General features: G+C 68.7%; 1 protein-coding gene across 1 annotated transcript; it reads right to left on the minus strand.

Annotated features, from left to right (window-relative positions):
- Positions 1–248: 248 nt before the first annotated feature.
- CADM4 (cell adhesion molecule 4) lies at positions 249–14,836 on the minus strand (the record flags this gene model as incomplete). Its single annotated transcript, XM_074167873.1, has 8 exons — positions 14,760–14,836; positions 10,707–10,858; positions 8,255–8,407; positions 6,314–6,448; positions 4,950–5,114; positions 3,304–3,394; positions 3,006–3,178; positions 249–377 (listed from the first exon to the last, which is right to left on the minus strand). Coding segments are annotated over exons 1-8 (1,075 nt in total), but the record flags the coding sequence as incomplete, so codon positions are not given.
- Between the last annotated feature and the right edge of the window lie 180 nt (positions 14,837–15,016).

Here is a 15,016-nt window from a genome sequence, read left to right on the forward strand (position 1 = left end):
CACCCCCCTCCCCAGCACCACCCCGCCCCCTTCTACCAAACCCCGCCCCACTCGCGTGGCCACGCCCCCTTTCTCTCAGACCACGCCCTCCCTCCCTAAGCCACGCCCCCGATCCCATTCAAGCCCCAGCAGCCATTCCCCACCCGCAGACCTCCAAGCTCCGCCCCACAACCCCAGGGCCACACCCATCTCGGAAGCCCCGCCCCCACCCCGGAAGCCCCGCCCCCACCCCAGGAAGCCCCGCCCACCTTTCTGGCGCACGGAGGCCCAGAGGACGGCGCCCAGGAGGGAGAGGAGCAGGAAAACCAGGAGCGCCAGGATCCCCCCCACGATGGCATAGGGCAGAGCCCCCCGCGCCGCCACCACCGCCCCCGGCTCTGCCCCACACGTGGGGGTCAGTGGGGGGCGGTGTGGGGCAGGGGGGGTGTGGGGCAGGAGGGAGCGAAGGGGGAATGTGGGGCAGGGAGGGGGTGAAAGGGGATGTGGGGCAGGATCCCCCCCCACCATGGCGTAGGGCAGTGCACCCCACAGCTCTGCCCCACATGTGGGGGTCAGTGGGGCGGTGTGGGGCAGGGGGGGTGTGGGGCAGGAGGGAGTGAAGGGGGAATGTGGGGCAGGAGGGGGTGAAAGGGGATGTGGGGCAGGATCCCCCCCACCATGGCGTAGGGCAGCATCCCCCATACCTCTGCCAGCAGCTCTGCCCCACACATGGGGGGCAGGAGGGGGTGGCTATGGGGCAGGGGGGGTGTGGGGCAGGAAGGAGCGAAGGGGGAATGTGGGGCAGGAGGGGGTGAAAGGGGTTGTGGGGCAGGATCCCCCCCCACCATGGCGTAGGGCAGTGCACCCCACAGCTCTGCCCCACACGTGGGGGGCAGGAGGGGGTGGCTATGGGGCAGGGGGGGTGTGGGGCGGGGAGAAGTGAAGGGGGATGTGGGGCAAGGGGAGAGGTGTGGGGCAGGATCCCCCCCACGATGGCGTAGGGCAGAGCCCCCCGCGCCGCCACCACCGCCCCCGGCTCTGCCCCACACGTGGGGGTCAGTGGGGGGCGGTGTGGGGCAGGGGGGGTGTGGGGCAGGAGGGAGCGAAGGGGGAATGTGGGGCAGGGAGGGGTGAAAGGGAATGTGGGGCAGGATCCCCCCCCACCATGGCGTAGGGCAGAGCCCCCCCATGACCATCCCCGGCTCTGCCCCACACGTGGGGGTCAGTGGAGGGCGGTGTGGGGCAGGGGGGGTGTGGGGCAGGAGGGAGAGAAGGGGGAATGTGGGGCAGGGAGGGGTGAAAGGGGATGTGGGGCAGGATCCCCCCCAACATGGCGTAGGGCAGTGCACCCCACAGCTCTGCCCCACACGTGGGGGGCAGGAGGGGGTGGCTATGGGGCAGGGGGGGTGTGGGGCAGGAGGGGGTGAAGGGGGATGTGGGGCAGGATCCCCCCCAACATGGTGTAGGGCAGCATCCCCCATACCTCTGCCAGCAGCTCTGCCCCACACATGGGGGTCAGTGGGGCGGTGTGGGGCAGGAGGGGTGTGGGGCAGGAGGGAGTGAAGGGGGAATGTGGGGCAGGAGGGGGTGAAAGGGGTTGTGGGGCAGGATCCCCCCCCACCATGGCGTAGGGCAGTGCACCCCACAGCTCTGCCCCACACATGGGGGGCAGGAGGGGGTGGCTATGGGGCAGGCGGGGTGTGGGGCGGGGAGAAGTGAAGGGGGATGTGGGGCAAGGGGAGAGGTGTGGGGCAGGATCCCCCCCACGATGGCGTAGGGCAGAGCCCCCCGTGCCGCCACCACCGCCCCCGGCTCTGCCCCACACATGGGGGTCAGTGGGGGGCGGTGTGGGGCAGGGGGGGTGTGGGGCAGGAGGGAGCGAAGGGGGAATGTGGGGCAGGGAGGGGTGAAAGGGGATGTGGGGCAGGATCCCCCCCACCATGGCGTAGGGCAGAGCCCCCCCATGACCATCCCCAGCTCTGCCCCACACGTGGGGGTCAGTGAAGGGCGGTGTGGGGCAGGAGGGGTGTGGGGCAGGAGGGAGAGAAGGGGGAGTGTGGGGCAGGGAGGGGGTGAAAGGGGTTGTGGGGCAGGATCCCCCCCACCATGGCGTAGGGCAGTGCACCCCACAGCTCTGCCCCACACGTGGGGGGCAGGAGGGGGTGGCTATGGGGCAGGCGGGGTGTGGGGCGGGGAGAAGTGAAGGGGGATGTGGGGCAAGGGGAGAGGTGTGGGGCAGGATCCCCCCCCACCCCTCTACCAGCAGCTCTGCCCCACACGTTGGGGGCAGAAGGGGGCAGCTGTGGGGTGGGAGGGATGTGGGGCAGAGAGATGTGGGGCAGGGGTGGGTGCGGGGCTCCCGTGGGGCAGACGGCTGGCCATGGGTCAGGTGTGGGGGAGGGCGGGTAGGGGGTGGCCATAGGGCAGGGGATAAGCGGGGCAGGGGGATGTGTGGGGCAGCTGTGGGTCGCTATGGGGCAGCCGTGGGTCGCTATGGGGCAGCCGTGGGGCAGAATACTCCTTGAGGGACAGGGCAGACCCTTCCCTTTGCCACAGAGGACCAGGGGGGCAGGGATGAAGCGTGGTGACGCGTGGCTGGGGGAACACCGGGGGTGGCCGTGGGTGGCTATGGGGCAGCCGTGGGTCGCTATGGGGCAGCCGTGGGTCGCTATGGGGCAGCCGTGGGGCAGAATAGGGGTTGAAGAACAGGGCAGACCCTTCCCTTTGCCACAGAGGACCAGGGGGGCAGGGATGAAGTGTGGCGACGCGTGGCTGGGGGAACACCGGGGGTGGCCGTGGGTGGCCGTGGGTGGCTATGGGGCAGCCGTGGGTGGCTATGGGGCAGCCGTGGGTCACTATGGGGCAGCCGTGGGGCAGAGGGACAGAGTAGAGCCCTCCCTTTGCCACAGAGGACCAGGGGAGCAGGGATGAAGCGTGGTGACGCGTGGCTGGGGGAACACCGGGGGTGGCCGTGGGTGGCTATGGGGCAGCCGTGGGTCGCTATGGGGCAGCCGTGGGTCGCTCACCGTAGACGACGAGGACGTAGTGATCGGCGGCGCGGCCGTGGGGGTTGCCGGCCTGGCAGCTGTAGGTACCGTTATCCTGGGGTCCCAAAGCCGGTAACGTTAAAATCTCCCCCCGGGCTACGGCGCGGGGGGGCAACGACTCGTTCCCGCGGCTCCAGGCGATTTCCGTGGGGCTGGAGAAGGGGGGGGGGGGGGGACACACAGAGGGACATAAATGGGGTGACAACACCCCTCCCCCATCCCGGTGTGTCCCCCCCCCCTCCTTCCCGGTGTTGAGGGGGGGGACGGTGACGCTCACCGGGGGTTGCCGTTAACGGCGCAGGTGAGCACCAGGGTGTCCCCCTCCCGCAGGACGCTCTGGGAAGGCAGGATGCGGGCGGTGGGGGCGTCTGCGGGGACAGGGACGTGTGACACACACACACACACACACGGGGGGGGGGGGACACGGGGACACGTGCCACCCCCCCCCCTCCCCCTCTTCCTTCCCCCCCCCCCCCCCCTTCCTTTGGCGGGGGGGGGGGACACAAACGTGTCACACCCCCCCCCCCCCCCCGATGGTTTATAACGCACCCCGATGACACCGGGTGACATCTGCCACCCCCCCCCCGGGTGACATATATGACCCCCCCGTAGTGACAAAGGCCACCCTCCAGGGGACACGGGCAACCTCCAGTCACTCCCAGTACCCCCCCACCCTTTCCTCCCAGTCCCTCCCAGTGCCCACTCACACTGGATGTCCAGCACGTACTGGGGCTGGTGGCACTGTCCCCTCCGTGTCCCTGTGTCCCCTCATGTCCCTGGGTCCCTCTCCATCCCCCCCAGTCCCTCCCAGTCCCTTCCCAGTGCACCCCCAGTCCCTCCCAGTCCCCCCAGTGCCCACTCACACTGGACATCCAGTACGTACTGGGGCTGGTGGCACTGTCCCCTCTGTGTCCCATGTCCCTCTGTCCCCCCTCTCCCCCGTCCCCTCCATGTTCTTGTCCCCCCCCAGTCCCTTCCCAGTGCCCTCCAGTCCCTCCCAGTCCCTCCCCAGTGCGCCCCCAGTCCCTCCCAGTACCCACTCACACTGGACATCCAGCATGTACTGGGGCTGGTGGCACTGTCCCCTCCGTGTCCCTGTGTCCCCTCATGTCCCTGGGTCCCTCTCCATCCCCCCCAGTCCCTCCCAGTCCTCCCCAGTCCCTCCCAGTCCCTTCCCATTGCCCCCAGTCCCTCCCAGTCCCTCCCAGTATCCCCTCACACTGGACATCCAGCACGTACCGGGGCTGGTGGCACTGTCCCCTCCGTGTCCCTGTGTCCCCTCATGTCCCTCTGTCCCATCTTCATGTCCCCAATCCCTTCCCAGTTCCTCCCAGTCCCTTCCCAGTCGTTCCCAGTGCCCCCCAGTCCCTCCCAGTCCCTCCAGTACCCACTCACACTGGACGTCCAGTACGTACTGGGGCTGGTGGCACTGTCCCCTCCGTGTCCCTGTGTCCCCTCATGTCCCTGGGTCCCTCTCCATCCCCCCCAGTCCCTCCCAGTCCCTTCCCAGTGCGCCCCAGTCCCTCCCAGTCCCTTCCCAGTGCCCCCCAGTCCTCCCCAGTCCCTCCCAGTATCCCTTCACACTGGACATCCAGTACGTACTGGGGCTGGTGGCACTGTCCCCTCCGTGTCCCTGTGTCCCCTCATGTCCCTGGGTCCCTCTCCATCCCCCCCAGTCCCTTCCCAGTCCTCCCCAGTCCCCTCCAGTCCCTCCCAGTCCCTTCCCAGTGCCCCCCAGTCCCTCCCAGTCCCCCCAGTGCCCACTCACACTGGATGTCCAGCACGTACCGGGGCTGGTGGCACTGTCCCCTCCGTGTCCCTGTGTCCCCTCATGTCCCTCTGTCCCATCTTCATGTCCCCAATCCCTTCCCAGTCCCTTCCCAGTGCCCCCAGTCCCTCCCAGTCCCCCCAGTGCCCACTCACACTGGACGTCCAGCATGTACTGGGTCTGGCGGCGCTGGCCGCGGGGCAGGGCAGGGTTGGTGGCCTCGCAGGTGACGATGGCCCCGTGGTCCCTTCTCTCCACCCGCAGCCGCAGGACGTTGCGCTGCCGGAAAACCTTCCCCTGCTGCTCCCGGCTGCTGGAGCCTGGGGACACGGCGGGGACACGGGGGGACAATGGGGACACGGCGGGGGGGGGGGGGGTCCCCGTCTCAGAGGCCCAGGCCGTGTGTCCCCAACAGCGGGGTCCCCTCTGTGTCCCCAACCTCACCAAGGTCCCCAAGTCCCCCCCAAACCTCAGCGGGGTCTCTGTGTCCCCAACTCCCCCCATGTCCCCAATCCCCCCTCGTGTCCCCAACCCCCCCCCATGTGCCCATGTCCCCAATCCCCCTCCCGTGTCCCCAACCCCACCAGGGTCCCCATGTCCCCAATCCCCCCCGTGTCCCCAACCCCCCCCCATGTCCCCAACCCCCCCATGTCCCCATGTCCCCAACCCCCCCCATGTCCCCAATCCCCCGCTGTGTCCCCAGTGCCCCCTGTGTCCCCAGTGCCCCCTGTGTCCCCAACCCCACTAGGTTCCCCGTGTCCCCAACCCCCCCCCATGTCCCCAACCCCACCGTGTCCCCATGTCCCCAACCCCCCCCATGTCCCCAATCCCCCCCCATGTCCCCAACCCCCACCGTGTCCCCATGTCCCCAACCCCCCCCATGTCCCCAACCCCCCCCCGTGTCCCCAACCCCCCACCGTGTCCCCATGTCCCCAACCCCCCCCATGTCCCCAACCCCCCACCGTGTCCCCAACCCCCCACCGTGTCCCCATGTCCCCAACCCCTCACCGTGTCCCCAGTGCCCCCCATGTCCCCAATCCCCCCCGTGTCCCCAACCCCCCCCATGTCCCCATGTCCCCAATCCCCCTCCCGTGTCCCCAACCCCACCAGGGTCCCCATGTCCCCAACCCCACCAGGGTCTCCATGTCCCCAACCCCCCCCATGTCCCCAACCCCCCACTGTGTCCCCAACCCCACCAGGGTCTCCATGTCCCCAACCCCCCCCATGTCCCCAATCCCCCCCCCCTATATCCCCATGTCCCCAATCCCCCCCCGTGTCCCCAACCCCCCCCATGTCCCCAACCCCCCACCGTGTCCCCATGTCCCCAACCCCTCACCGTGTCCCCAGTGCCCCCCATGTCCCCAATCCCCCCCGTGTCCCCAACCCCCACCAGGGTCTCCATGTCCCCAACCTGGGCCCCATGTCCCCATCCCCCCCGCCCCCTTCATCTTCCCCATCCCCCCCCATCCTCCCGGTGTCTCCCCCCCCCCCCCGCCCCGTCCCCGTGTCCCCGTGTCACCTGGCAGCTCCCGGCGGTCCCGCAGCCAGCGCAGGGTGGCGGGGGGCCGGGCGCGGGGCACGAGGCAGCTCAGCTCCACCTCCCCCCCCTCCACCGCCGCCCCCAGAGACTCCACCACCGGGGGGTCCGGGGGCACTGGGACAGGGACAGGGACAGAGGACATGGGGATGGGGACAGGGGGACAGGGGGGCAGGGGACATGGGGATAGGGACAGGGGGGCAGGGACACACACAGGGGCAGGGGACATGGGGATGGGGACAGGGGGACACAGGGATGGGGACAAGGACACACGGACAGGGGGCATGGGGATGGGGACAGGGGGACACAGGGATGGGGACAAGGACACACGGACAGGGGGCATGGGGATGGGGACAGGGGGACACAGGGATGGGGACAAGGACACACGGACAGGGGGCATGGGGACAGGGGCAGGGACACAGGGAGACAGAGACAGGGGGACAGAGACAGGGGGACAGGGACACATGGACAGGGGACATGGGGACAGGGGCAGGGACACAGGGACAGGGACACAGGGACAGAGGGACGGGGACAGGGGGACGGGGATCGGGAATGGGGGACAGGGACAGGGGGGCAGGGGACATGGGGATAGGGACAGGGACACACGGACAGGGGACACACGGACAGGGACCAGGGATGGGGGACAGGGGGGCAGGGGACATGAGGATAGGGACAGGGACACAGGGACAGGGACACAGGGACAGGGGGACACGGACAGGGGGACACGGACAGGGGGACAGGGGACATGGGGACAGGGACATGGGGACAGGGACATGGGGACAGGGATCGGGAATGAGGGACAGGGACAGGGGGGCAGGGGACATGGGGATAGGGACAGGGACACAGGGACATGGGGACACAGACAGGGGGACAGGGACACAGGGACAGGGGGACATGGGGAAGGGGACAGGGGGACAGGGACAGGGACCGGGAATGGGGGACAGGGAGACAGGGGACATGGGGATAGGGACACGGACACAGGGACAGGGGGACAGGGAGAAGGGACAGGGAGGCAGGGGACATGGGGATAGGGACAGGGACAGGGACACACACAGGGGCAGGGGACATGGGGAAGGGGACAGGGGACATGGGGACAGGGACCGGGAATGGGGGACAGGGACACAGACACAGGGACAGGGGACAGGGGACACGGGGACAGGGGAATGAGGGACACGGGACAGGGGACACGGGGACAAAAGGGGACAGAGATAGGGGGACACAGGACAGGGGACATGAGGACAGGGGACAAGGGGACAGGGGACAAGGGGACAGGATGGGGACAGGAGGTTGAGGACAGAGGGTGGGGGACATGGGGGGGGGACACAGGGGACAAGGGACACAGAGTGAGGGACACGGGGACATGTCCCCACATCTCCCCCGTGTCTCCAGGTGTCCCCACGTGTCCCTAATGTGTCCCCAAGAACGATGACGATCTGGTTTTGGGGTGTCTTCAGGGTGGTGGGGGCAGGAACTGTCACCGTCCCCCCCCCCGTCCCTGTGTCCCCAAGTGTCCCCAGGTGTCTCCACATGTCCCCAAGTGTCCCAAACACGTCCCTAAGTGTCCCCAAGTGTCCCCAAGAAAGAGGAGGATCTGGTTTGGGGTGTTGGGAGGGCGGTGGGGGGCAGGAACTGCCATCACATCCCTTTGTCCCTGTGTCCCCAGGTGTGTGTGTGTCCCCCCATGTGTCACTTGAGGTGTCCCCGAGCGTCCCCAAACGTCCCCAAGAAGGAGGATCATCTGGTTCGGGGTGCTTTGAGGCTGGGGGGGGGGGGACGACAGGAACCGCCACCACGTCCCCAACATCCTCGTGTCCCCAAGCGTCCCCCCCCCCGCCCCACGACGCGTCCCCACGTGTGTCCCCACGTGTGTGTGTGTGTGTGTGTGTGTCCCCCCGTCCCCTCCCCGTGTCCCCAAGTCCCTACCCAGCACGGTGAGGGTGGCGATCTGGTGGTGGGTGTCATCGGCGTAGAGTTGACAGAAGTAGCCGCCCTCGTCCTCCAGCCGGGCCCGGGCCAGTCGCAGCCGCAGCCGCCGCCGGCTGAACTCCACCAGCTGGAACCGCTCGTCCTTCAGCGCTGGGGGGGGGACAGCGGGGTCACCCACGGGGGACACGGGGTCACACTGGGTCACACTGGGTCCCACGGGGTCCCACAGCCACCCCACGGCCACCCACGGGGACATCACAGCCACCCACAGCCACCTCATGGCCACCCACCAGCTGGAACCGCTCGTCCTTCAGTGCTGGGGGGGGGGACATGGGGACAACGGGGTCACCCACGGGGGACACGGGGTCACACTGGGTCCCACAGGGTCACACAGCCACCCCGCAGCCATCCACGGCCACCCACAGGGACATCACAGCCACCCACAGCCACCTCATGGCCACCCACCAGCTGGAACCGCTCGTCCTTCAGCGCTGGGGGGGGACAGCGGGGTCACCCACGGGGGACACAGGGTCCCACAGTGTCCCTTGGCTACCCATGGCCCCCCCCACGGGGTCACACAACCACTCCACGGCCATCCACGGGGACACCACGGCCACCCACGGTCACCCCATGGCCACCCACCAGCTGGAACCGCTCGTCCTTCAGCGCTGGGGGGGGGACATGGGGACAGCGGGGTCACCCACGGGGGACACGGCCACCCCACGGGGTCACAAGGGGTCACACAACCACCCCACGGCCACCCACGGGGACCCCACGGCCACCGACAGGGACACCACAGCCACCTCATGGCCACCCACCAGCTAGAACCGCTCGTCCTTCAGCGCTGGGGGGGGGGGACATGGGGACAGCGGGGTCACCCACGGGGGACACGGCCACCCCACGGGGTCACAAGGGGTCCAACAGCCACCCCACGGGGTCCCACAGCCACCCCACGGCCACCCACGGGGACACCACGGCCACTCATGGTCACCCACCAGCTAGAACCGCTCGTCCTTCAGCGCTGGGGGGGGGGACATGGGGACAGCGGGGTCACCCACGGGGGACACGGCCACCCCACGGGGTCACAAGGGGTCACACAACCACCCCACGGCCACCCACGGGGACACCATGGCCACCCACGGGGACCCCACGGCCACCGACAGGGACACCACAGCCACCCCTGGCCACCCACCAGCTGGAACCGCTCGTCCTTCAGCGTTGGGGGGGGGGACATGGGGACAGCGGGGTCACCCACGGGGGACACGGGGTCCCACAGTGTCCCTTGGCTACCCATGGCCACCCCACGGGGTCCCACAGCCACCCATGGGACCCCACGGCCACCCACGGGGACACCACAGCCACCTCATGGCCACCCACCAGCTGGAACCGCTCGTCCTTCAGCGCTGGGGGGGGGACATGGGGACAGCAGGGTCACCCACGGGGGACATGGCCACCCCACGGGGTCCCACAGCCACCCCACGGCCACCCACGGGACCCCGTGGCCACCTCCAGGTCCCCACAGCCACTCCATGGCCACCCTATGGCCACCTCAAGGTCCCTATGGCCACCCCATGGGACTCCATGGCCGGCCTGAGGCCACCACAGGGCCACCCTGGAGCCACATGGCCACCATAATGCCACCGCAGGTCTCCTACAGCTACCCCAAGGTCCCCATGGCCACCCCATGGCCACCACAGGGCTTTGATGGCCACCCCAAGGTCCCCATGGCCACACCATGGGCACCATAGGGCCACCACAGGGCCCCTACGGCCACCCCAAAGTCCCCATGGCCATCCCATGGCCACCACAGGGCTTCTACGGCCACCCTAAGGTCCCCATGGCCACCCCATGGTTTCTATGGCCACCCTAAGGTCCCCATGGCCACCACAGGGCTTCTACTGCCACCCCGAGGTCCCCATGGCCACCCCATGGCCACCACAGGGTTTCTACGGCCACCCTAAGGTCCCCATGGCCACCACAGGGCTTCTACGGCCACCCCAAGGTCCCCATGGCCACCACATGGCCACCACAGGTCTCCTACAGCTACCCCAAGGTCCCCATGGCCACCCCATGGCCACCATAGGGCCACCAAAGGGATCCTATGGCCACCCCAAGGTCCCCATGGCCACCCCATGGCCACCACAGGGCCCCTACGACCACCCCAAGGTCCCCATGGCCACACCATGGGCACCATAGGGCCACCACAGGGCTTCTACGGCCACCCCAAGGTCCCCATGACCATCCCATGGCCACCACAGGGCTTCTACGGCCACCCTAAGGTCCCCATGGCCACCCCATGGCCACCACAGGGCTTCTACGGCCACCCTAAGGTCCCCATGGCCACCACAGGGCCCCTATGGTCACCCTGAGGACCCCACGGGCACCCCGAAACCTCCTTAGAGCCACCCCCATGTCCCCTCTTGTCCCCCCGGTGTCCCCGTGTCCTCACCGCGGGTGCCGTTGAAGAAGAGGGTCTGCCGGGCGGGGTTCTGGATGACGACGATGGAGCCGTCGTACTGGTGGAGGTGACAAGTGATCTCGGCCGTGCCACCCTCCAGCACCGTCACGTTCTCCGCCTGTACCTCCTGCGCCCGGCCTGGGGACAGCGGGGACAGCGTCACCCGGGGGGGACATGGGGACAAGGAGGGCTGAGGACACCATCACTGGGTTGTTGGGGACACTGGGAACACCCACACTGGGAACAACGACACCCAGCACCGTCACGTTCTCCGCCTGTACCTCCTGCACCCGGCCTGGGGACAGCGGGGACAGCATCACCCGGGGGGGACACGGGGACAAGGCGGGCTGGGGACACCATCACTGGGGTGTTGGGGACACTGGGAACACCCACACTGGGAACAACGACACCCAGCACCGTCACGTTCTCCGCCTGTACCTCCTGCACCTGGCCTGGGGACAGCGTCACCCGGGGGGGACACGGGGACAAGGGGGGCTGGGGACACCATCACTGGGGTGTTGGGGACACTGGGGACACCCACACTGGGGACAACGACACCCAGCACCGTCACGTTCTCCGCCTGTACCTCCTGCACCCGGCCTGGGGACAGCGTCACCCGGGGGGGACACAGGGACAAGGAGGGCTGGGGACACCATCACTGGGGTGTTGGGGACACTGGGAACACCCACACTGGGAACAATGACACCCAGCACCGTCACGTTCTCCGCCTGTACCTCCTGCGCCCGGCCTGGGGACAGCGGGGACAGCGTCACCCGGGGGGGACACGGGGACAAGGGGGGCTGGGGACACCATCACTGGGGTGTTGGGGACACTGGGAACACCCACACTGGGGACACCCACATTGGGGTGCTGGAGACACTGGGAACAGCATCACTTGGGGGGGGGACACGGGGACAAGGGGCGCTGGGGACACTGGGGACACTCACATTGGGGTGTTGGGGACAGTGGGGACACTGACACTGGGTACAGTGGCACCGGAGACACCAGGGACACCCAAACCAGAGACACCGGGGCCACCATCGCTGGGGACATCGTCACCGAGGACACCGGGGCCACCGTCCTTGGGGACCCCCGACACCAGTGCCACCCTCACGGGGGACCCCGACACCGGTGACAGCTGTGGGACAGCGGTGGTGGCGCTTGGGGACCTCCGGGTGACAACAGGAGCCATCCCTGGGGACAGCAGCGGTGTCACGGCCCCCGGATGCCTGTGTGTCCCCCCCCCCGCCTCGTTATTGTCCCCTCGTTAGGGTCCTCGGCGTCACCTCCAGTTGCCGTGACGACACTGGGTTGTCACCGAGTTGGGGGGGGGGGGGAGGTGACACAATGGGGGATGGGGGGGGGGGTGGGGTGACATCGCGTTTTCGCTGTGTCAGCAAAATTTCCCCTCCCACCACCACCACCAGGGTCACCACGGCGACCGCGGCGTCACTGTCACCGCCAAGGTCGTCACCGCGCCAAGGTCACCCCTGTCCCCAAGGTGTGTGTGGGGGGGGTGTCCCGGGGAACCCCGGTATCCAGGGAGGGGGGGGGACCCCAGTGTCTGGGGGGGGTGGGGTGGGACACACACACACACACACACACACACACACACACACACACACAGGCATCCGGGGAGGGGGGACACAGGCGTCCGGGTGCTGCCCACGGAGGTGACACGGGGACAAGGGACACTTTGTTCTCGCCGTCACCCCCCACCCCCCCCCCCAACCCGGACGCCGGGGTCCCCCCCGAGTGGGTGCTGGGTGGGGGAGGGGAGGCGCCCGGATGCCGGGGTCCCCCCGTCGTCCCCCCCCCAAGGGCCGGGGGAAGGGAAAGGGCAAGGGGGGGGGACACACAATGGCCCTTTTCTGTGCCACCCGCGCAGGGACAGGCCGGCGCCGCCTGGCACCTCGGCGAGGGGACGAGGGACGGGGCGATGTCACCCCCACACACCCCCCCCAGCCAGCTACCGGGGTGTCCCCAGGGTGAGGGGACACCGGGGGACACCCCCCCCTGCATGACAGGATGTGGGGGGACGGTGAGACGGGGGTGAGGAACACCCGGCCACGAGGATACGGGTGTCACTGGCCCAGGAGGGTGACAGACACCCGGCCACGGGGGTGTGGGGACACTGACACGGGGGTGAGGGTGTCACCAGCGCACGAGGACGTGGGGACACCCAGCCATGAGGGTGAGGGACACCCGGCCACGAGGGTGAGGGGACAATGACACAGGGGTGAGGAACACCCGGCCACGAGGATACGGGTGTCACTGGCCCAGGAGGGTGACAGACACCCGGCCACGGGGGTATGGGGACACTGACATGGGGGTGAGGGTGTCACCAGCGCACGAGGACGTGGGGACACCCGGCCACGAGGGTGAGGGGACAATGACACAGGGGTGAGGGACACCTGGCCACGAGGGTGTCACCAACCCACGAGGACATGGGGACACCCGGCCACGGGGGTGTGGGGACGGTGAGATGGGGGTGAGGAACACCCGGCCACGAGGATACGGGTGTCACTGGCCCAGGAGGGTGACAGACACCCGGCCATGAGGGTGAGGGTGTCACAAGCCCACGAGGACATGGGGACACCCGGCCATGAGGGTGTGGGGACGCTGACACGGGGGTGAGAGTGTCACCAGCACAAGAGGACGTGGGGACACCCGGCCACAAGGGTGAGGGGACGGCAACACGGGGGTGAGGAACACCCGGCCACGAGGATACGGGTGTCACTGGCCCAGGAAGGTGACAGACACCCAACCATGAGGGTACAGGTGTCACCGGCGCATGAGGACGTGGGGACACCCGGCCACAAGGGTCTGGGGACAATGACACAAGGGTGAGTGACACCCGGCCATAAGGATATGGGTGTCACTGGTCCACCAGGGTGACAAACACCCGGCCACAAGGGTGAGGGGACAATGACACGAGGGTGACAGACACCCAACCACGAGGGTACAGGTGTCACCAGCGCACGAGGACGTGGGGACACCCGGCCACGGGGGTGTGGGGACGATGGCACGAGGGTAAGGGTGTCACCGGAACACGAGGGTGAGGGACAACCGGCCACGAGGGTGTGGGAACACTGACACGAGGGTGAGGGTGTCACAGGACACAGGGACACCCGGCCACAGGGACATGGGGACACTTAACACGAGGGTGTGGGGACACTGACACGGGGGTGAGGGTGTCACCAGCGCACGGGGACGTGGGGACACCCGGCCACGGGGGTGAGGGGACATCGGTGCAGGTGGACACGGGGACAGTGACAACCCCCCTGAGGGCACAGGGTCACCCCCCCAGCAGGTTTGGGGACACCGGGATGCTCAGGGACACCCGAGGACACAGGTTTGGGGACACCGGGATGTTCGGGGTTGGGGGGGGGGGGTGACAAGGCCACCTGAGGGCACAGTGTCACCCCCCTCCCCCCCCTTCCTCGTGGGGACATTGTGGGGGGGTGACGTGGGGGGAAGGAGCCCCCCATGTGTCCCCCCACTGTGTCCCCAGGCCGCGGTGGAGGAAGCGGGGAGGGGGGACACACACAGGACAAAGCCACCCCGAGGGGACCGATGGGGACAGAAGGGAAGGGGGGGGACACGACAGAGAAATGCCACCAGCCCCCCCCCCAAACCCCGGCCATCCGCAGCCCCCCCCCCCCCACCTTGTGGACGGGGAGGGGGGACAGCGAGGGGACAAGGAGGGGGGACAGGGGGAGGGGGCAGTGGAAGGGATGCGGAGGGGGACAAGGGGAGGGGACACGGAGGGGGAGCGCGGTGGCAGGAGGAGGAGGAGGAGGAGGAAGGGGGGGGGGGGGCTGCGGCAGAGGCTGGCGGCGTTTTGGGGGGGGGGACGGGACGGACACACACACACGACACACGACGCGCCCCCTAAAATGACACAGGGGGCGGGGGGTGTCACCCCGCTGCGGTGACAAGAAGGATGGGGACAATTCAGGGAAGGGGGGGGGTGGGTTGAAAAGGGGGATGGGGACAATTTCAGGGGGGTGGGGACAGGGATTTTGGGGGGGGGGGTCCTTACCGTGCGCGGCGGCCCAGAGCAGGATGAGGCCCGGCAGCAGCGCGGGGCGCTGGGGGGGGCGCGGGGGGGGCTCCATGGCGTCCGGCGCGTCCCTTCTGCCGCTCCCCACCTGCCGAGGAGGCCTGCGGATAATGTATGCTAATGAGATGCGAGAAGACGAGCCAATGGCGGGAGGAGGAGGGGGAGGAGCTCCTGGGGGTGATGGAGGAAGAGGAGGAAGGGGGGGGGTGTCGGTGTTTACGGGTCCAGGCGGGGG

The sequence above is a fragment of the Numenius arquata genome, unplaced genomic scaffold (assembly GCF_964106895.1).
Source record: "Numenius arquata unplaced genomic scaffold, bNumArq3.hap1.1 HAP1_SCAFFOLD_1581, whole genome shotgun sequence".
NCBI lineage: Eukaryota > Metazoa > Chordata > Aves > Charadriiformes > Scolopacidae > Numenius > Numenius arquata.